General features: G+C 40.4%; 1 protein-coding gene across 7 annotated transcripts in view; it reads left to right on the top strand.

The window, feature by feature from the left end:
* Tln2 (talin 2) overlaps nt 1-23,651 on the top strand; it is a 392,003-nt gene that overhangs the window by 261,147 nt on the left and 107,205 nt on the right. For all 7 annotated transcript variants that reach the window (XM_047538976.1, XM_047538975.1, XM_047538970.1 and 4 more), the window contains 11 exons: nt 339-452; nt 2,568-2,676; nt 3,490-3,698; nt 4,266-4,364; nt 8,221-8,388; nt 9,364-9,658; nt 12,517-12,683; nt 16,845-16,973; nt 18,377-18,490; nt 20,464-20,577; nt 22,767-22,901. In XM_047538976.1, coding sequence (XP_047394932.1) covers nt 339-452; nt 2,568-2,676; nt 3,490-3,698; nt 4,266-4,364; nt 8,221-8,388; nt 9,364-9,658; nt 12,517-12,683; nt 16,845-16,973; nt 18,377-18,490; nt 20,464-20,577; nt 22,767-22,901 — 1,653 coding nt within the window. The remainder of the gene's footprint in view (nt 1-338; nt 453-2,567; nt 2,677-3,489; nt 3,699-4,265; nt 4,365-8,220; nt 8,389-9,363; nt 9,659-12,516; nt 12,684-16,844; nt 16,974-18,376; nt 18,491-20,463; nt 20,578-22,766; nt 22,902-23,651) is intronic.

The following is a 23,651-nucleotide window of genomic DNA, read 5'->3' as shown; positions in this document are numbered from 1 at the left end:
TTTAACACTCATGTGTTTTCTATGTATGAGATATTCTCTCCTCAGTACTCAAAAATTAAACCCTTAAATTAAGGCTTTAGCAGAGCCCTCCTGTCAGCTAATTAAGCTCTCCATGGTCTTCTGATGATAATCCCTCTGTTGCAATCACCTTCATTTTGCATTCTATTAATATAATACAACGTCTGGTTTTGGCCCCCAGGTTGAAATGGTAGATAATTCAGACACTTGTTGAGATGTACCCTTGGCTGAGCTCAGAGCTCAATTTTGCTGTTTTGCATGGAGGGCCTCGTCAGTACCAGGAACATGCTATGACTACCTGTGTTTATCTGCCTTTTCAGACCTCAGCCCAGCAGGCCCTTATGGGGACCATCAACACAAGCATGCATGCTGTCCAGCAAGCCCAGGATGACCTCAGTGAGCTTGACTCATTGCCACCTCTCGGCCAGGATATGGTAAATATTGATCCATGGGTTTTATTCCCTGTTTCTGTTCTGCGAGAAAACAAGGTTATGATCTCTGTCTGGATTCAACTAGGTGAATTTCAGTCTTTAGCTAAATGACAAGGAAAGCCATGTGGTTTCCAAGATGTTGACTCTGTCTCTCAGTTGTGGTCCAGGAGAAGAGAATCATTGCTGCAAGCTGTTGGTAGGACCACTGAACTGAGCATTGGGCCCTTAGAGTCAAGTGATCTGGGTTCAGATCCCAGTTCCCATACTCTCGCACTGGCTGTTTCAATCTGGGCAACTTACACTCTCTAAACCTCCACTTTGTCATGTTAATGAAGATACACAGATCTAATCACATGTAGAATTCTTAGCAAAGTACTGAGCATGTTGACTCACTGAGTGGTAGGCGTTGTGTTATGTATATTACCATCAGTGGCTCTCAAACTTTAGCATCTATCAGTCACTTGAAGGGCTCGATAAAACATTGCTGAGCCCTAGCTCCGTTCTTTCTGACTCAGTTGGTCTAGGGTAGAACCTGAGAATGTACATTTCCAACAAGTTCCCAAATAAAACTGATGCTACTGTGTGAGAATCATGCTTTGAGAACCCCTTAGGGTTGCAGCAAGGCAGGGTAATTGGCCCAGAGACCTTCCTATAGCTGCTGCTGCATGAAACCATCTAACTCCTCATCATATAAATTGTGGTCCACAGGCCAGCAGCAGGAATTCCCAACATCTTGGGAGACATGCTGAATCATAGGCCTAACCCTGTGATTTTGAATCAGAATCTGCACTTCAGCCAGGTTCCCAACTGCCTTGTGTACACATTAAAGTTTGAGAGGCAGTGGCTCACCGTCTCCTTCTCAATCACCTGAGCTTTAAATATGAAGCTTAAAACCAAGCTCAGACCACATAATTTGGTGTCATAGTGGGTGGGTCTTGAGCATCAGTGTTTTCATTCTTCCCAGGTGATTCTAATGGACAGTCAGGGTTAACCACAGCTGTGGGATAGGCTGATGCCATTATGGGTGCCAGAACCAAGATAGGATCTGTAGCGTCATCCTGTCTGTCCAGGGTAACTGCTTTCCAAGTCACCCCTCAAGGCTTTTTCCATGTGCATACTGGTGGGGAGGGACAGGGTAATTGATGTCCTGGGTGCTGTTTCCCCCAAGCAGTTGAAATTATTAAAAATTTTATTCTGGATAACTTGAAAGTGAAAATATATGGCAGACTTCCATATCCAAGGTAATCATAAGGCTGAGATTTAAAATTCCTGGATGTAACATTTCTCCTCACCAACCTTCAAAGAATTAGAATGGAATTAGCTATTATTAGTGCTCTACACATCCTGGACCTAAATTAATATTTTGGGGTTATTTTGAGAAGCAGATCTGCATCTTACCAACAGGGTTACCACTACCAATGTAAATGACCATTTAATTAGATAAGTCCTGAAATGCCAGAAAATAGTTATTTTACTATTAATAGATTTCAAAGGAATTATGAGAGCTGAAAAGATTTTTAAAACCATTGAATTTCTACAGTAGAAGAAAGGCAAGGCTAGGACCTGGATATAGTTTGCCCAATGTCCTATCACCTTGCAGTGGAGCTGGATCCAGAGCAGGATCTTGGACCTTGGTCCCAGTCCTACCAGAAAAGGCACTGCATTCACATGAGCATGGCATTTAATTGTCTTCAGGATGGTCCTTGTAAACAGGAAACACTTCCTACATTGTGAACTAAAATCCCCAATTCTAACCTTGCTCCCTAAAAAGCAAAGTGAACATTACCAACAACCATTAGTGCTATTATACAGTGTTATTATGAGACATTGATTTTTCTCCTCTTTTTCAATTGAATTTACCTAAGGAAGGCACATAGAATTTTTCCCCTCAAATCTTAAATAACTAGTATAAGATACAGAATTATATGCCATTTAGTATCTCTGAACAGATTAAAAGGCTTTTAAGGATATTGTTTAAGATGACTCAAGAGCTCTTTCAATGCAAGCCCAGAAAGGGGAATGTAACCAAAATGCTGGCCTCATTTTATGGTGCGACTTCTCTGGTCCCCTGGGTATTTCTGTGCCGTGATTATGTCATGCTTTTGTCTGGCTTTGCAGGCATCTAGGGTATGGGTTCAGAACAAAGTGGATGAATCCAAACACGAAATCCATTCTCAAGTAGATGCTATTACAGCTGGAACGGCTTCAGTCGTTAACCTCACGGCTGGTAAGTCCCTGAACAATTTGTGGTGTATTGTGGTTTTGTGGAAAAAAATGTATATATATTCTTTGATTGAAACAACAGATTTTTGTATTGTAAGAAGGCAGTGTATTTTTAGGTACTTGGCCTGCTTTAAGTATTTTCTCCCAATCATCCAAGAGAAATGTAAGGAACATCTCATTCCTTTTTATCGCTATCATGCATCATCTTCACAAAGCACATGTGTAGCTCTCCTCATTGTTCATAAACATGCTGGATAGACTTCAAAGTCTGTGAGGCCAGTTTCTCCATTCTGGGAGCTTACAGTCTGAAAATGATCTTGAAGGGACAAATCTATCATTCATGCCTTTGCCTATCTTGTCCAACAGCAGTCTCTTCTGGTATAGCAAGACTCCCAACCTGATGCTGTCAAGTGAGAGCAGGAGATACCCTGGCTTTACTCTGCAGTATCAGTGTTTCAGGAGCATAAGTGACCCCCTGAACTACTGACAAAAGCCTAGCAAAAAGGGCCATGAGATGCTGAGACCTCCTTGGGAATTTTAAAGTTGTCCATGCTCCATATCCCAATCTATGAAGCCAACAGGTGACAGGACCTTATTGAAGTCACCTTATTGGAGACAGGATGTGGTCCATCTCACTGTGCTCCCGTGAGCTATATGTCTGAATTCTACAGGATGATGGAGAATGAGCTCCTGCGGTTGTGTAATTTTGAAAATTCTCACCAGGACCACTTCTCAATCTTGCCATCTCTTGCCAATCTAGGCTGTCCTCATCCTTCACCATCCCACTTTGATTTATAATGGTCCTTCTCTGTCCCAGGTGACCCCGCAGACACTGACTACACAGCTGTGGGATGTGCAATCACCACTATTTCTTCCAACCTGACGGAGATGTCCAAGGGTGTGAAGCTGTTGGCAGCCCTCATGGATGATGAGGTGGGCAGCGGGGAGGACTTGCTCCGAGCCGCAAGGACCCTTGCCGGGGCTGTGTCTGACTTGCTGAAAGCTGTGCAGCCTACTTCTGGAGAGGTGAGCTCCCAGAACCAGCACTCACTCAAATTCAGATGGGTAGCTGCATGCCCTGGAGACTGTGGGGCTCTGACTTCCTGAGCTGTTACTTCCTCTGAATGGAGAATGTTACCACACAGCAGCATTGAGAGTTGTTGAAATGGGTGCGGATACTTCTGTTCAGACTTTGGAATTGGTTGAGCTCTTAGTCCGAAGGTCTTCCCTACAAGGGTACTTAGTTAGATACAGCCCCAGAAACTTAAAACACATGACTAGTACACATTTAAAGAGCATACAAGTTTGTACACTAATTTCCATATAGCAATACCACCTTCTTACCAGCTGTATGAGGCTCATTCATTGGACATTTCACATCCATCCACCTGTTGCTGGTGTGTGAGACTGGGTGTTTACTTTGCACAGATTGCACAAGAATATTTTTGTTTCCTATTTGGCCAATAGACTGAGATTCTTGTTGATATATAAAAGTTGCCAATCCTATGTGATTCTTCTCTGCACTGCCCTGGCTGAAGATTCTGTTGAGGAAATGTATTTTCCATCCATCCAAAATATGTTCTTTGTTCACAGCCTCGACAGACTGTTTTGACGGCTGCTGGGAGCATTGGACAGGCCAGTGGGGATCTTCTGAGACAGATCGGAGAGAATGAGACCGATGAGCGATTCCAAGTAAGATATGTGCAGCCTTACAATTTTAGAAAGGAGTCTAAGTGATGGTATAGAACTGATGAGGGAGAATTTGATGGAAAACAGTTCCAATCTTTGAGCTTTCAAGAGTAAGATCGGGAGGGATTATTTTGGAAGTGAGGTCTTTTGTGTTAATGGAAAAAAATGTTTTTAATAGAAAGGCTCATTACACATACATCATGCACCATCACATTATCACACTTACTTAGCCTTTCTGATTGTCAATTTTCTGAATAGTCTTTAAATCCAAAAGTGGAGAAAATAGTCACTAATCCCTTGTATTTGCCACCTAACCTCTGCAGCTATCAACTCCTAGCCAGTCTCATTTTCTCTCTTCAAGGGGAGTTTCTTCTGGTATCATTCTTGAGTCCACGTGTAAGCATGAAAACATGCACACCCCATACTCATGCATAACACACTGTAGGCTTTTCTTTGTGTGCAGAGGTGGTTCTACTTCTTCTGTGTTTCATCTAAAACCACAAGTGTGGTGGAGAAGTCTTTTCTGTGACCCTTGTTTTCCAGGGACATGCTGTTTGCCCTTGGTGAACAGCTGTAGCCACTGTTTGCAGCTGACTTGATTCACTGCCAGCATGACTACACTGCAGCTCAGACAAGATCCCAGCTTGTCCCAACACACAGATAGGGTGCAGAGGCCAGCAGTTGGGTGACTTGGGCCAAGATGAGCTCTCCTCATGCACATGTGGGCGGTGTCCCTTACCCCTCTTCTTAAGTCTCTAATTTTGCAAGTAATACATAAAGCCACCCTAATTAAAATGTGTCAGTTCACACCCAGGCTCCCTTTACCAAATCTGTGCCAAGTTCACTGAGAATTTGGCAGAATTTCATTGGTCTTTTCTTTAAAATTTTTTCCGAATTATTAAATTTTAATATGTATGTGTATGTATTATATCATTAAAATTTTAATATACATGTATAAATTTTAATATGTAACTGCAGTGAAATATTTAGGAAAAAATCACAACAAATTTCAAACTTATCAGAAACAATATCCCAAATATCACCAAATTTAGAAAAGTAGCTTCTGTCTTAGTCTGAAGGCCTTCCCTACACTCGAGATACATTTTCCTATGTTTTTGACTGCATCCTCTCTTACCATGTCTTCATTTGGCAATGACTTGGTAATATTTTATAGAAAGAGAACAGAAAACTTTCTTCATTCAGCTGTGTCTAGCATTCCAATTTCTTTGTGGGCAACAGTTTTGCATGCCATGTTCCATAGAACCACCAAGTTTTATCACCTCAAGATTTGTCACATAGACTAAGATATGATCATATGTGTTGTGAGACATGAAACTTGCACCTTTATCCATAGATGTGTTTGTGTCTTCTTCACTCTCCACATACCTGTGATGCTGGGATCATAGGACCCATTTTTATCTTGGTACAATAAGATGTTCATTGTATGAACATTTGTGTCATGATGGAAGGAAGGACCCAATTATCTCGTTGAAGTGGCGAGAAAGAGCTTCACTACAAATAGAATGCACTGCAGATTGCAAAAATATACCTCTCTAAATCCAAGTTGATTGTGTCCCCATTCTGACTGTTCTTCCAAATCCCCAGCGGTCCTTGCATGGGCCTTACATTTATGAGCCCCAGAAATTCTTTGTAGGCAGGTTTATCTACTTAGGAATTTGGTATATATTCAATTTAGCTGCTGGTTTACTGGGCTTATCTTGAAGTGCCCAATTTAATTTCCTTGAAAATATTGTTGTTCTCCCCCAAGTGTTAAGAACAGTTGAGCAGAAAGTCATGATTCTGTCTTAAGACAAAATTTCAGGCATCCTGTGTTTTCTAAACTTTGTCACTTTGCCTTTAATAGATTGTTTCCATTGCATTCAAATGCAAACTCTGCTTCCTGATATTTGTTTCTATTTAGTCAGCTAGGGAGGCAGGTTCAGGCTCAGGTTGAGTCAGTGTTTCAGTTTGTATGAGATCCCTAGTAAGGCCCATTGCAGGGAGGTGATCCTCGGCCTCTTCCAGTGGGGGTAGCCCCTGGATTACTCACATTCAATTTCTTACTCTATTTTTCAGAGTCTTAAGATTGTATCTCAGAGCTGTTCTTGGGTTCTAAGTGTACTGCATGTTCCCAGAGTTAACAAAGATTTATTTTACACAGGCTACATAATAGTGGTCTTGTTGAAAAGTTTGACAAAGGCTTTGTCAGCAACTATAGCTGTAGTATCATGCTTTTTTTCTAACTATGTTGTTTTTGGACAAAATTAATAGGAACGGATTTTTTTTAAGTGATTTTAACAAAGCTCTTTAGAACAGTCACAATTCTACATGACCAATTGTGGTCCCCTTGTGAAAAGATGGATTCACAGCAAGTGAGAGAATACAGTGACCTGCTTTGGGAAGTTATGTTTAAAAATCTTCTTCATAATTTTTGATATTCAGGCTTTTTAACTGAGTTTTGAGATAGGTGTCTAAGAACTGTAACTTTGTGGGTCATCTTGGGAGCAATTCCTAGAAGTTGCATAGCAGACAATTGCCAATGAGCTCCCAAAGGAAGGTCAACTTTAAGCTTCATGGACTTCATTTTTTCCTTGGATATGTGGGACCATCAGAGACCTGTGAAAGACTGGTTTGAACTGTTCTTTTAAGACCACTTGGTTCAACTTCCCAAAACTAGCTTCCTTGGGCTTCAGATTTGCCTGGATGGCATATAGTCTCTGCTTTGTGTAAAATGGTGCAGACTGAACATGCTTTCCAATATATCTTCTCATAAAATATCTCATTGTAAAGACTCTGTGGGTGCCTTTTGCATTTAGAATCAAAAGTGCTTTTTATTATCTGATGAATTAATAAAGACTTCTGACCACATTTCCTCTGGGGAAAAAGCCTCGACATGTTTGCTCAAAATAAAAATGGCTCATATGTTTGAAAAAAGCATTTCTAAATCAAATAAACTGCTTTCAGTATTAAAAGCAAAGAGGTAAATTAAATGTAGCAGTGGTTATTCTTCAGGTCAAACAGATGGGTGACAAATCTGGTTGGCCAAGTCAAAGAGTCTCCCTCTTGCCGACAGAATGGCTTTTCATTAAGTCAGGGCATAAACTCATCTTCAAAGTCTCAGAACTCCTTACATCTTGTATCAAGATCAGTCAGATCATCTTGTAACTAGTTTACTTGTGTGGGTTCTCTTTCCATTTTCCATAATAATTTAATCTCTGACCACAAGGTTATAGACACTGAGAATGACTTATGTTCAGAGCATTCCTTGGCTCTTGAGCTGTAGGTTTTTGTGCCAGCTATTTGTCTGTGCGTGTCCAACACTGCCCTCTGGAGGCAGAGATGTGTCTGACTTTCCCATGATAACGGATCCTTGTGCAAACCAGAAATCCAAAAGATAAATTTTTAAACTACAATGAGGCATGATGACTTGGAGCCATGAATTATAACCTGCTTATAGCGCATGGTGTTTGTGGCATCTGGATATATTTTTGGTTTCTCCTTGTCTACCACATCAATCATATATTCAAGAATCATTTTTAAAACTAAATGTCAGATAAGTATGTGGATGTGAATCATTGATTGAAATAAAATCCTTCCCTCAGATTAACCTATTTTAGATTTAAACCTACATTACTTAATGGATATAGGAAGAGACTGTAATTGGGACACAAGTCTCTCCTTAATTACTTCTAGGAAAAAGTTAAGATTTCAAAAAACAAGTGAAAAGAAATTCTTAAGTTCTGAAAGAAAAGATCAAATTGACTTTTAATGAAATGTTTAGGTGGATGCCACATATTTTCAGACTGTGAAGCATCAATAGAAAAAAAATAATGAATAGTCTTTGATTCCCGATTTTTAGGATGTTTTGATGAGTTTGGCTAAAGCTGTTGCCAATGCTGCTGCCATGTTGGTGCTGAAGGCCAAGAATGTTGCCCAGGTGGCTGAAGACACTGTCCTACAGAACAGGGTGATCGCTGCTGCTACTCAGTGTGCCCTTTCCACTTCTCAGCTTGTGGCATGTGCCAAGGTAAGCCAACTGACACCCCCAACACTTCCTACCACATGTCACACGTTCTTACCTGTCTCCAGTTGTTTGGGGGAACAGGGGAAGGTTTGTCAAAATAGCGTGAGGTTTGGGGCCTGCTTCAGGTGTCTTTTAAGTGTTGTGGTAGGATTTTAGTAGAAACTGATGAGTCCATCATTTGTTCTTTTTTCGATTCTTCAAGCAGTTGGTCCTTTTCTCTAATCCATGTCTATATGGTATAGCATTCAGAATGGGTTCAGAAATAATCCACAGCTCTTTGGATGGTCCTTTCCATACTGCAGTATCTGAGTGAGGATGTGAATTGTTCTAGGCTGTATACACTCTGTGTTAGGCATCACATCATTAAAGTTCCCCAGCAATCCTACAAATTAAGTACCATTACCCCTCTTTTGTTAATGAGGAACCTTAGTAAGGAACTTCTAGCCACAATCTAGAGTTGATCCCAGTGGTCTTCCTACTTGCCATGGCCACGCTGATAGGATCCACAAATAGGTGACAGGAAACTCCCTACCCTGGTCCTTAAAGCACCACAAGATAGAGATCCAGGTACCTCTGGAAAAATACAGTTCTTTTAGGTAGTCATCTATTGTCAGGCCAGAGGGCTCACTTCAGAGGATCCTAAGAAAAAGGAAGTGTAATTCTGAGCATCAGAAATCTCTGTGAAAGTAGTAATAGGGTTTGTCATAAGTGACTAATGAGAATGAAAATTAGCAAGACACTAAAATCCCAAAATATAAAGTGAATATATATACATATATATATTAATATATATATACATATGTGTGTGTGTGTGTGTGTGTGTGTGTGTGTAAAACAGACAACAGCAGTGAATTAGTTGATTCCCTGGTACTCAAAGAACTCAAGCCCAGGGCATAAAGGAACTCAAGGGAGGTGCTGGTCACACTATGGACCAGACATCATCTGCAGCATCCAAACCCCATTTATGTCTTGCTTCAGGTTGTGAGTCCCACCATCAGCTCCCCCGTATGCCAGGAGCAGCTGATTGAGGCAGGGAAACTCGTGGATCGTTCAGTGGAGAACTGCGTCCGAGCCTGCCAAGCAGCCACTGGTGACAGTGAGCTCCTGAAGCAAGTCAGCGCAGCAGCCAGTGTGGTCAGCCAGGCCCTGCATGATCTCCTGCAACACGTGAGGCAATTTGCCAGTCGAGGAGAGCCCATCGGCCGCTACGACCAGGCCACCGACACCATCATGTGTGTCACCGAGAGCATCTTCAGCTCCATGGGTGATGCTGGTAAGGCACCTGGCTGTTGGTGGATGGAGAGGTTTGTGGCTCCCTTATGGTGACAGTCATCCACGGGAAAGGTGAAAGCTACTGGGGTGACTAGCACAAGCAAGTGCTCACCAGCCTCAGTCTGAGGCTTCCTCACTGAGGCTCTGGAAAAGATAATAGGACTCCCAACATTCTCATTTATAGCCACAGTTATAGACTTGTGCAAAATCAACCAGGTTTATTATTTGGATTCACAGTAAACACCTTCTGCTTTTAAAATGCACATGTTGCATATGGTATGGTAAAGTCAGAGCAGTTACTGAAGGAAACAGGAACAAGGCATGGAATGTAGAATTGATCTTACCTATAGGTCCCCAGAGAGACTCACTACAGGCCATGCAGGATCATGGGGAAAAAACAACAGGGTGGTCAGGAAGCAGAGAACAGGAGCAAGGGGAGGGCCCACACAGCAGCCTTTATTGGAGTATCCTGAGAGTGATGCAAGGCCAGGCAGAGCAAGCTGTTTGGTTTAAAGCAAGTGGGCATGCTCCAAGTCATGGAGATCATAGCCAGTTACCTTGTACCTGGCCCCAGGATGAACAAAACAGAGGAATATTGTCTTGTGGGTCTGAGGACTGGAGAGAGGAGGTTTAGCTCTGAATTGATTGCTTTACAAATGAGAAGCTGATCCTAGCAGAACACTTTGCTGTCTCTAAGAATTTACTAGTCCAGGGAGAGGCAGACTTTCTCCAAAAGAGAGGTTTTCTAAGATGTCAAAACATCATCTACAGTCAATTAAAAAAAAAAAAAAAAAACGCAATATACCTTTTCAATCTTTAGTTGAAAAGTAAGTAGACTCAGCCCATCACTGTGCCCTCTAAATGCCCAGAATTGACACTTAGGAATTTGGATTTTCTTATATAAATTTTATTTATATAAAAATTTTTAAGGCATACGACATGATGTTAAAAGATGCATATATAGTAAACAGGTTACTAGAGTGGACAGATTATCATATTCATCATCTCAGTTACAGACACACACACACACACACACAGGAGCAGCTATGACCTACTAAATTAGAAAAACTCCTAACCTTCCCACAGTTGTGTATGTGAAGATGAAACCCTCTTACTGTTTACATAAGCATAATCGTGTTACATATACTATTTTAAAACTTTTTATACTTAATATTTTTAAAAAATATATTTTATTTTTTATAGTTTTTTTTTAATTATTTATTTTTACAGACTGCATTTTGATTCATTGTACACAAATGGGGTATATCATTTCATTTCTATGGTTGTACATGATGTAGATTCATACTAGTCATGTAATCATACATGTATATAGGGTAATGATGTTTGTCTTTCATGTTGACCTGTCAATCTTTTAATGGCAGCATAATATTCTATTATTGGAGGTCTCGCAATTTACTTAACAATTGTCTTTCATTGGACATTTAGCTGATATTCAAGTTAGTTTGTTGTGTTTTACAAAATTAATACTATAATAAGCATTCTTATAATTTACTAACCATACCTTGTTTACCTTGAGGGGTGTGTATGTGGGGTGAATTTCTATCAGTAGAACTGCTGGGTCAATAGGTACATCCTTTTTAAATTTTAAACGTGTTTATGAAATTTCTGTCCAAAAGGGATCCATAGTTGTAGCCTACCAGTAGTTTGGAAGAGATCTGTTTTCCTACCTCCTCCCCAGCATAGAGCAATACTTCAAATCAAAGGTTTTTTTCTTTTTTAGAAAATTATAATCTATAACCTTCATAAATGATTGAACAAATAGGAAAGCACCATACAATTGGATTTTTTGTTATTCTTACAATTTGCTTTTTTTATATAAACCTTTTATTTTGTAATAATTCTAGATTTGAAAAAAAGGTGCAGATGTATCAGAGAGAATCATACTTTCCTTTGCATTTCTCCCATTTCTAACATCTTCCCTAATGCATGACACATCTGTCAAAACTGAGAGATAAGCACTGGCACATTACTGTTAACTATTGCCAGTATCTGGATTATGTCAGTTTTTTTTACTAATGTCCTTTTCTGTCCTAGGATCCAATCCAGGACACCACACTGAATTTAACACATTTTTATGTTTATAAAAGCTTTGTTCTTACCCCTTAATATCACGTATTCCTGCATTCTTCCCAGATGAACTTGAGACAAGGAATAAGTCCTTTAATGAAGTAGTTTCATTTTTGATGTTGATTATTATACCCCTTCTACTTCCAAAAGGAAGCTGAAGTAGACCTCAGTGAAATCACAGGCGCACAGTAAGACCCAACATTTGGAAACATAGGGTCCAAACCAATGCTGGTAAGAAAAATGTGAGCAAAGAGGATATTGATGCAGACACTGGGCCTAATACTTGAGCCTGACAATGTTCCTCTTGGGGAGGGCCAAACAGCAAAGAGTGGGCTACATGATGTCATATTCATCTAGTCACAGGAAGAATGCAAATCCAAAATTTAGAAATAAATTTTACCTATGCTGATTTCTCACAGAGTTTATTATAGGGGCTTTTGTATAAGTGCCTCTCGAAGTGAGGTAAACAGTGTTTTCTAAATAACTATTTACTAAAAGTAAATCCATGTAATTTTGTTTCCTTCCCTCTCTTTATGAAGTGCTCCTCTTTTGGCTATGTGTCATGTTTATCCTTCATAGTACTGCCCTGGTAGCAACAGGGAATATTTTCCATTCTGGCTCTACTTCGGGTCCATTGCTTAGGAGCAGAGTATGGAGGTTGAGTTCCCTCCATCCTTCTTGCCAGAGGAGAGATAAAGCTGTACTGACCACTGAGCTTGTACCCACTTTGAAAGGCAGCCAAACAGCCTGCATCATCTGTCCCACCTCTAGGTGAGATGGTGCGCCAGGCCCGGGTCCTGGCCCAGGCCACTTCGGATCTTGTCAATGCTATGAGGTCAGATGCAGAGGCCGAAATTGATATGGAAAATTCAAAGAAGCTCCTGGCAGCAGCGAAGCTCTTGGCTGACTCCACTGCTCGAATGGTGGAAGCTGCAAAGGTATGATGTTGGATTTGTTGATTTGAAAAGCGAAGACTACTGTGTTAGGATTTGAAGGTACCTGAAGGATGAAGGATTGCCAGTGGCATTCCTGTTTGTTTAAGACCTATGTGGGTTCATAACTTTTAACCTGGGTTAGGTGGTAAAGGAGAGTGTTGAATGTGGACAGAAATTTTTCAGGGGACAGGAGCTGACTAAACCACAGACAGCAAAATGCCCTGCTCAGTGAGGGCTCTTTTTGTAATTGTTCTTCACTGCTGGTTCATTGCAAGTGATGGGTAATGGAAACTGGAGATTAACAGCAGTTAATTCACCTTCAACTGCTTTCTTTCTAGTCTCAATGTTACCTTCCCCTTCATGTCTTCTCAACTAAATTCTCATCAAGATTTTGCATAATAGAGTGTTTCCAACTTCACTGTGCTTCAAATCCCAGTAACAACCTAAAATGTTATACAGGTCAAGTATCCTGTATCCAGAATGCTTGGGAACCAGAAGTATTTCAGATTTCAGAGTTTTGTTTTGTTTCAGATTTTGGAATATTCTCATGAAGTTAGTTGTTGATCATCTTTTATCTGAAAATCTAAGATCTAACTTTTGAGCATCATGTTGACACTCCAAAAGTTTTAGATTTGGGAGCCTTTTGAATTTCAGATTTTTGGATTAGAGATGTTCAACCTGTGTATGGGTTTGAGTAAAGAGTTGGCTTTGTGCATTTTGACAGCCATGCTATAGCATAATGCTTCAAAAAGCCAGTGGTTCTTAACCAGAGATCTGTTTCATAGCTCTCCATGAAATATTAAAATTCACATGCCTTATTCCCACCCCCAGAGATCCTGAATCATAAGATTACTGGTGCGACCGTGTGTGTGAGAGTTCTACAGGGTATCCTGTTCCATACCTCTAAGTGAGAACTTTTTAAATGGAAAAGTCTGTATTTTTGTATGCTTTCTTATTATGCATCTAGCACACAGCTCTTATGGAATTAATAGAAAATGCAAATAAGTATAGAAAAGAAAATAGAAATCACCTTCAACTTCCTGTCCCCAGAATAATGTTTTTAATGTATCTGTCTACATAGAAGGTTCATTACATGGTTCCACATCTTATCCTATCTCCCATCTTATCCTATCTCCCTGGCTCCATAGCTCAACTAAGTTTGTGAATTCACTTCAAATGTTTTGTGACGTGCAGCAACCATGCACAAGGACCTTTCTGGTCTGAATTTGTCATTGTGCCCCCTGAAGGACAGAGAGATCATGGAGTTAGCTCCAGGGAAGAGAAAGGAAAGACCTGGGGAGGAGCAGGGTTTGCACTTTCTTCTTTGTCTCTGTTCCATGTTACAACCAAGAAGCTCTGCTTTTCACCACCCCTTTTAGCCAAAAGTTTATTAAGATTTTGTATAGTGGTTCATTATTTTTAATGTTTTACTATTTTTCCCCTTCTAAGTATACAAGTAGCTATTTCAAGTAAGCCTCATTGTTTGCAAGAAATTATTTGCTAGAATGTAAAAATCTAGTCAGTCCCTTATTTTACATATTCTGAGAAAATTAAGGCTCAAAAAGATTAAACCTGATGTCATATAACCAGGACTGACATTCATTACTTGATGTGACTGCTCTCCAAGCCAATTCTCTGAATTTACCAAGTCACATTAAACTTGTTCTTCTACTTATCTGTGATTTTTGATAATGTATTTTAAATAGGACAGTGTTGGTTTTGTAAATTCTTTGTACTTTAGTTAAAAATCACTTTGTCTTCATAACAATATTTTAATACACGAAATTTTGTAGAAAGCTAAAGGACATTTGATGGTTAGACTTCTGAAGCATGTATTGAGTACACAGAAAAAAAATATTTTTTACAGTCAGTAGGTTAAGATTTCAGGCCAAGATTGTCCCACCACATTCCATATACATCATCAAAAAAGTCACGCACCTATAATTCAGGCCAAGGCAGAAGGGCTGGGAATGTGGCTCAGTGGTTAAGTGCCCCTGGGTTCAATCCCCAGTACAAAAAAAAAAAAAAAAAAAGGCATTGCAGAAGAAGGTGCAAAGCATCATTATAAAGTACTAAAAAGTTTGTTTATAGCTACTCAAAATACAAAATTGGGCATCCGAGGAGTGACTTAAAAAATATCCTATGATCAGAATAAAATAAACTGAACTTCATAAACTTGCAAAAGAATACACAAGATGCCCAAACAATCATTTTACACCTAGCTACTAGAAACTCAAAATCAAGACAACTATAAGTGGTTAAAGTTAGTAGAAAATCCTATTCAAGAAGATCCAGAACAATTCTGTCATAGATGTTAAAACCATTCCTTTCAGTAAGAATTACTATAATTTTTATGAATCCCTAAAAGATACCAGTTATGGTAACTTTGACAAATTAACCATTTGGAAAACTTAGACATTTCGCAAAATTGATTTTCAGTAAATCTTTGGGCTCCTCTCTGCTGTCTTTGCCTACCTTGCAAGCAAGTATTATTATCCTAAAGTTGTGGAAAAAGACCTGTTGGTTTGTACATATCAAGCACTGGTCAGAAACATCCAGGTCTTGTGAGAAAAATCTTGATCTCTGCATTTATTGTGGGTGGGAAAGGAAGGCTGCACATGCTCTAGGTCTTTGTGGAGTAAAAATGTACCCCCTCTGACATTATCTCTAGCCTTTTCCTACTTCAGAATCCCACACATCTAAATAAAATCCATGCAGGTTCTGAGTACATGTCCAACTAAGCAGTGTAGCAAAGGGTCACAGAACTAGCCAAGGGATGCGTGGAGATGGACTGGTGCAGCACTATCCTCCTGTTGTGCCAGACTCAGGTGTTGTGTTCCTTTCCCTGATTCAGTCTGGTGGGGTACCAACTCTGCTTGCTACGTTCTCCAACTCCAGCTGTCCAGCAGCATGATTTCTAGCCTTGGTTTTTAACAGTGTTTCCTTGCAGTCTTTTGGAGGGCACTCCCCTGTGACCCCTCTCCCCACACCACCCCAACACTTCCTCCATCAGACCATGTGTTTTTACTAGAATCCACCTTTAACATTTACCTATTCCACTGAATGTTTCAGCAGTGATGTGAAGATGTGTGTGTGTGTGTGTGTGTGTGTGTGTGTGTGTGTGTGATGACAATTAAAAATTAAAAATCTCCTTGAGAGAGGTAAGGAGAGGAGATATTTATCTGAACATCTTTTTAGTGAAAAATTTTAATTGATACATAATTATACGTATACATGTGGTATGGTGTGACATTTCAGTGCATGTACACAATGTATAATGACCAGATCAGGGTAATTGGTGTATCCATCACCTCAAACATATGTCATTTCTTTATGCTGGAAATGTTCAAAATCTTTTTTCCAGCTATTTTAAAATATAGAATTAACTTCATCAACCACAGCTGTCCTACTGTGCTATATAGAGCATTAGACATTATTCCTCTTGTCCAATTGCACACTGGCACCCAAAACACACCCTCTGTCCATCCACCTGCTCTTTACACCCTTCCCAACCCTCAGTAACTACTGCTCTACTCTCTGCTTCTATGGGAGCAACTTTTTAACATTTGACACAATAGTATTTCAATTCAGTAAAAAGGGATTTAAGAAAAGTTATCTGCTTCTATGGGAGCAACTTTTTAACATTTGACACAATAGTATTTCAATTCAGTAAAAAGGGATTTAAGAAAAGTTAGTGATGCTGGCACAACTCTCCATCCTTCTGTAAGAAAGTTACTGAGTCCTTTACCTTATATATAAGAATAAACCCCAGACTGAAGCAAAATGTATTCATTTCTATTTAAATTAATTTTTAGCTGATGAATAAACATAGGTTTTAATGAAGTAATGTGTGATATCTTAATGTCTTTTAAACCATGGTTTTCAGACCACAGGGTGATTTGTATGGATGACCAATACCTGATCTCCAGAGTTTAATTATTACCATTGGATACTGTTTAGCCATGCAGGTTTGAAACATCCCCTGGTGAACATTTGGGGTTGTAAGGGAAGACATCCTAATCATAAAGTTACTGCTTAAAACGTTTGACTTTTCATTCCAAATATTTTCTATTACTAGAAAAAAGGAAAATTGGAAGCATGAATTCAGTGACTGTGTCCTGCTGCCCCCTGGACCACTTAAAATCTTTATTTTCACATTTACAGGGAGCTGCAGCTAACCCAGAAAATGAAGACCAGCAGCAAAGGCTGAGAGAAGCTGCAGAAGGTCTCCGGGTAGCAACCAATGCCGCTGCCCAGAATGCAATCAAGAAAAAAATTGTCAACCGGCTGGAGGTTAGGAAAGAGACTGACTTCCTAGGATGCCATTTTAGATTGCAAAGATTTTTTTCTGATTTTTTTTTTTTTTTTTGTAGTTGTAGATGGACAGTATGTCTTTATTTTATTTATTTATTTTTATGCGGTGCTAAGGATGGAACCCAATGCCTCACATGTGCTAGGCAAGTGCTCTGCCACCGAGCTACAGCCTCAGCCCCTAGATTGCAAAGATTTATTTGAAAACATAGTGAATCAACAAAAAGCAATACCCATATAAGAAAACTAAATCAAGGTTAACACCCTTGTCAGATAGTGTAGGAATTTTAAAGTCATTGACACAATTTGAAAAATTGTTGTAGTTCATGGCTTCCAAAAGTTAAAATTCTTTCTCAGAAATAGAATTCAGACTTTTGTGGTTTTGTTGTTTTTTTTTTCCAGACCAAACTGTGATATTTTTCCCCCTGACATTAAAGGATGTACACATTTACTGGAAATGTTGATATTTTGTGTAGGCAATGACTTTTTTCAGGGCTTCCCATAGAAAATATGGACTTTGGAAGACTGGAGATAGGGAGCGGTTTTGGGTGGAGAGGTGTGAAAGAGTAAAACAAAATATGTTTGTCATTTTTTTTTTTTCAGAATATTCTGACAAGAGTTGAAATAGTTATTGGCAAAAACTATGTGGCAAAAGCATCAATTCTTTCAGGAATTTACACAGGGGACCCTTATGAAAATGGGGTCTGGGTAGAGGCTGAGATCATGTCTCATAGGGAATCAATCCATATATGATAAGGAGGAAGAAAGTTAGACTTGTGCTTGGAAGGAGAGGAGACAGTTAACTCAGTTTAGTTCCCCTTTGCCAGGGGTTTTCGAGCCCAGGCCTCCAGGTGCTCTGAGGAAAGTCTGGGCCCCTGTCTTTCTCTAAACAGAGCAGCCTGTGCTTCTTGGAGAGATCTTTTGTTCTCTAGGGAGCTTAAATTTAGATCTGCTGCTCATCAGAGCCATTGGAGTCTTAGGATTGTCCTTGTCTTTTTTTTTTTTTAATTTTTTATTTATTTATTTTTGTTTTTTACAGACTGCATTTTGATTCATTGTACACAAATGGGGTACATCATTTCATTTCTATGGTTGTACACAATATAGATTCACACCATTCATGTAATCATACATGTACGTAGAGTAATGATGTCTGTCTCATTCCACCATTTTTCATACCCACCCCTCCAAACAAACATCATAATTTGAGCTTTCAGGCATGCCTGTCTTGATGCAGGGAGTACAAACCCAGGGCAGATAGTGGGATCATCAGTGACTTTTCAAAGGCATACTGTTCTTGGAGCTCCAAGACTTGGAAGTGGCAGGATATGCGGATGAATTTGCATTCATAAACCCAGCCAGACCTGTCTCACTCTGCTCTACAGGTTGCTGCTAAGCAGGCTGCAGCCGCAGCCACACAGACCATCGCAGCATCCCAGAATGCAGCTGCATCCAACAAGAACCCTGCGGCCCAGCAGCAGCTGGTCCAGAGCTGCAAGGTGAGGTGCCACCATAGGCGGCCCTAATAGCATTAGAACAGCAAGTGTTCTGTAACTGAGTTAAGACAGGCCTTCCAGGCCTCTAATCCAGTTTGTTCAACTCCTTGTTCCAGGTGTACCCACGTCTGGTTTCTGTCCATTAAGTGGATGGGCTGTGTGTGGAGGGAGACTATAAATGCCCCCCACCCCAGTATTGTATTTCTTTTGTCTGCATTCTTTTCTTTTTGAGACTGAATCAAAGAGAGTCAATGAGGAGACCATTTTAGGGCTCTGAAATAGTAACGAGGTGTTGATTTCCAGAGTGCCTCTCTCTAGGCGGCCCTCACATTCAGCCTTTACTCATTGTGGCAGGGTTGATTTCCTGCTTTCTACTAATTCCACCTCCAGGGTTTATTTCATCCTGTCTGAGCTCCATGGCATTGTGCTTCTGTGCTTTCTTTTGTCACCCATTTGTCTCTTTTCTTCTGATATCTGGGCCTTGATGCTATGTTGAGACCAGCCTAATGCAAACACTTTTGTTCCCTTCTCCTTGGTCCCAGGGAGCTGACTCTCTCAGGACATCTCTGAGTGGTACCAGACACAAAATCCACTGGTAGAGTCACTGCCCAACATGCAGGCAGGATGTCTGACTGGAGTCTCCTGAAGGTGTCAGCAGTGCAGGCTGTGTACTGAGGTTATAAGAGCTAACTGCCCTCTCTTTCCTTACACCTCCTCTGTAAAATAAGGATTGAGGGGTGACACTGTTCTACTTCAGAAGCTTTCTGTTCTTGATTTCTGTCCTCAACCCCCTGTTGGGCACCAGACATGCTCTAGGAGGAAGAGCCTGAGCGATGTACTAAGACCCTGGACTTACTGTACTTGGAACTGTGTGGAAGCAGAGGGGCTTGTTGAGAGTGAGGCTCCTATTGGGAGGGGGGTTGCTTCCTGCTCTGGACTCCATTCAGTGGCCAGCAGGGATGGGAAAATAGCCATTGCTCTTCTCAGGGAGCAGGTGCTGCTCACATCCATGGACATGCCACAGGATGAGCCTTCTCTCTCCCTCTTTTACAAAGGCACTGAAGATGCTTGATCTCTGCGTGTCCTGCCAGGAAGTGGGAGGAGTGTTATTTGTCAGGTTCAGGTGGAGAAGGGAAAATGGACCAAATTACTGGAATTACCAGCCCTGGAAAGAGCCTGGGGAACTTTCCATGGAAATATTTTTTTTAACGTTTGCTGAAGCATGTTCTTGGAAAAGATCAGACCAGGATGCTCTGGACACCTTTAGCTGCAATGATGGTCTGTGGTGCTGAGACCTCTGATGCCTGGCTCTTCAGAGGGAAGAGGTTATCTTCTTAGGAGAGCTTATCTCCTAAGGCCCTGGAGGAGAAGGTTACCATTTGATGGTCCTGATTTCCCAGTGCTGCTCTTCTCTTTTTTGCTCTGGACTTTGAGCTTTCCAGGTTGAGAAATAAGAATTACTTAGAACAGAAAGAGGAGCCATGACTACATGAAAGCTGTAGCACAGAATGCATGCCTGCAAAATAAAGGCCAGGGCACTTAAAGGTGCTGGTAACTAAGAATTTCTTGCACTTTCTTCTCATCATGGGACCATAAGACTTCAGTTTAATTACCGGTGAATCATGTCATTTCTTTAATTCTAATTCTGCAACCCTAATGACCAGGGTGGCTTGTGTTGCAACTAGGGAAATTCTTTTAATGCTTCATTATGGAGAATCATTTCTGCCAAATGTGTCAAGACCTTTGGGACAACAGGGGAGAGTGTGTATGGGAAAAAAGAACCCAGAGAATGGGACTCACAGTTGGTGAAGACTCAGCTGGCTAAAACGTGCTATGTGAACTCAAGGCTTGGGACTGACCTCCCCTGGGAGTGGGTAGCACATTTAGAAAATAAACCACTTGGGTCACTTTCTACCCTCTCTTGATAGTTCTACCATGCCAGCTGTGCTTAGTCTCTATCTTCTTGCTTCCTATAGGCAGTGGCTGATCACATCCCTCAGCTGGTCCAGGGGGTGAGAGGGAGCCAGGCTCAAGCAGAAGACCTCAGTGCCCAGCTGGCACTCATCATCTCCAGCCAGAACTTCCTCCAGGTAACCTTGGGGTCACCTTGGTTTCACTTAGAGCCCCCAGTGGGGAGGAGTGCCTAGTACTGTCACTCCTGGACTAGGAAAACACGGTGGTGAGCGTGAACTTCTCCACAGATGGGATTGACTGCGCTTCATGGCATTTTGAGAACTGGTCAGGATTTGCAGCCCTTATGGGGTAAGGGATAGAGCCATTTTAAGGAAAATTGAATGAAGTGAGAATGTTCAGTAATGGGAAAACTCCCTGTTACATGCTGCTTATGTTCACATCTCTCCACTTTATCAGCACTTTATCTCTACTCGTATCTCAAACAGCTGATATGATGAGGCAGTTCAACTCCTCATCCCTTTGGAGTTCGACACACTTGTAGGACCAGAGTGATCCACCCAGTGGGTGATTTTTCCAAGTGCTGTAACCCCAACAAGCAGAGGCAGAACATAAACTTTTTATCTATTTCCTCATGGTTAACTGCACAAACACAGAGGTGTGTGTGTGTGTGTGTGTGTGTGTGTGTACATTGATCTATATGAAAATGTTTATATTTTAAATTGTAATTCACTGCATATACACCCTTTGTGTTTTTCATGTAACACACAGCATTTTTTTTTTAACAATCTTCTGTCATATGCATATTCTGTGTTTTTAACTGTTCTCACATGGTTGGACATACAGATTTTTAACCTTTTGCCTTCATAAACAACCTGTAATGCTATCCTATTTCTGTGCTCAAATTTGTGTTTCCCTTTTCAGTTACCTCCTGAGGGAAATACCTAGAAATAGTTTTTCAAGCAGCTTATTTAATTTTTTAGAACATTGGGACTTATACTTGCACAAACTATTTGTCTCTCCTTTAGAGATCCTGGGGCCAGCTGTGTGTGGTCCCCACCCAGGATTGTGGGCTGTTGTGATAGAGCAGTGTAGATGTGTTCCTGGTTCCACTCTCTCTCTGTCCTTGTTTTTTCTTTTTCTTTTGTTCTTTTAACATTGCTCTCATAGACACTTAGGTCTTTATGAGAAAAAGGCAAGGTTAAAATAAATAGAAATACCATTGACAGATGAAAAAGCTTATACATTTTAAACTTTCTTCATATATATTGTAAAATTGCCCCTCCAGAAGATTGACCAAATCTAAATTTGCAACTAATGCTATATGAATCAGACTTTTTAATACATCTTTTAGAAGATGGAGAGTTAAGCCCTTGAAAAACATGTTTTTGCCAGTTTTTTCTACAGAATTCTTTTTGCTTTTGCATGACTTTGTTTTTTACATTGTTAAACATTTTTTCATATGCTTCAGTTATTTGTTGTGTGTGAAATTGTTCATGCTTTTTGTAGACTCCTGGTTTTTCTTGTAAATTCTCAATAATTAAAGACTTTAAATCAAAGAGTTAAGGAATCTTAGAAATATGAGCTTTTGTCCTTAATACTTATAAGGTGGAACTTAGATTGTTACAACATTTTAAAGAGAAACCTTTAAAAGCCTTAAAGGTATGCATAGTTTTTGATTCAGAAATTCTTTAAAAATTTATGTGAAGTAAACTATAAATGTATACAAAGATTTAGCTGGAAAGACATTTATTATGCCATTATGTATTATATTGGAGAAAATAGAACATGCCTAAGGCAGGGATTGAGAAATGTTAACAGGTGTGTATAATGGAATACTACATAGCTAATGAAAAGGTAAAATATCTGAATTGAGATTTTAAAATAGAACAAATAGCATGATCTTATTTTGGAAGCATGTACATGCACACAGATTTCCATGCATGGTAAAATTATTTTGGTTTATGAATGTGAGGTTATTTTATTTGCTTTATCTTACTTCATTTTCTAAATAGTCTATTGGGTATATTTGAAACTCAGAATAAAGAGTTATTCCAAGAAAACTGTTTGATAAGGAACTCTTTGCAGTCAGTTTTAAATGAGAATTTCAAGCAACTCTCCTAATTTTGCCTTCCCCTGCCACCTCCCCCCACAACACATGCTTTTTTTTTGTTGTTAAAGTTCCTAGATTGTTCTGCCCTGGAGTATCTGATTAGGCATGGCAGTTTGTAGAGTGGGGCAGAGAAGTAGCTGTGTTTAATGTTCTTTTTAGGGTGAAGTATGTTCTGGCTGCCATGGAAGCTCTGCCAGGGGGTTTGCACCTCTTGCCGCCCAGGTGATGTCTTACTTTCTGCTCATTTCTCCACAGCCTGGAAGCAAGATGGTGTCCTCTGCCAAGGCTGCAGTGCCCACTGTGAGTGACCAGGCCGCAGCCATGCAGCTGAGCCAGTGTGCCAAGAACCTAGCAACCAGCTTGGCTGAGCTGCGCACCGCCTCGCAGAAGGCAAGTGGGCTCTGCACGGCAGTCAGCTGGTCAGGAGTGAGGCTTTTGGTTCCTTACTGCTGGAGGGGCATGCTGCTGCCCAGGGCCTGAGCACAGCTAGTCCTTACTATGTATGATCTGGCACTTAAATTGTTACACCTTTTCTAAGAGGTTTTATAACATCTTGCTTGGAAGAACTGCCCATTCCATTTGTAAGAGCATTAAAGGTATCCTGTGGGTTGGCTTTCACTCTACATTTAGACTGTCTCCCAGACTTAGTTGTCATCTTCCAGTTACAGATGACTTTTGTTGAACTATTTTAAGTCTCATGCTTTTCCTTCTCCTTCCTGTCTTACAGGAAACTTACAGTCATCAATGTCTTGGTGCCAGGTATATTGTGGGCCAAATTAAGTGTATCTAGTCAGCTTTCTGCTACTATGGCAAAATACCTGAAAGAATCAACTTAAAAAGAGGAAAGGCTTATTTTAACTCACAGTTTTGATTTCAGTCTATCACTGTCACTTCAGGATTGTGTCAATGCAGTATGTTCTGGCAGGAGTATATGGCAAAGGAATCCTAGGAAGTGAGAGAAAGAGACAGGAACGTACCAAGATACCAAGATCCCCTTCAGAGGCATGTACCCCATTACCCAACTTCCTTCCATTAAGCCTCACTTCCTAAAAGTTCCAACACCTCTGTGTTAGTCAAATTTTTTGTCATTGTGGCCAAAATACCTGATGAGGACAACCTAGAGGAGACAAAGTTTATTCT

Source organism: Sciurus carolinensis, chromosome 2 (genome assembly GCF_902686445.1).
Source record: "Sciurus carolinensis chromosome 2, mSciCar1.2, whole genome shotgun sequence".
Classification (NCBI taxonomy): Eukaryota; Metazoa; Chordata; class Mammalia; order Rodentia; family Sciuridae; genus Sciurus; species Sciurus carolinensis.
Note: the sequence above shows the minus strand (reverse complement) of the source record. Positions and strands in the feature narration are given on the sequence as shown.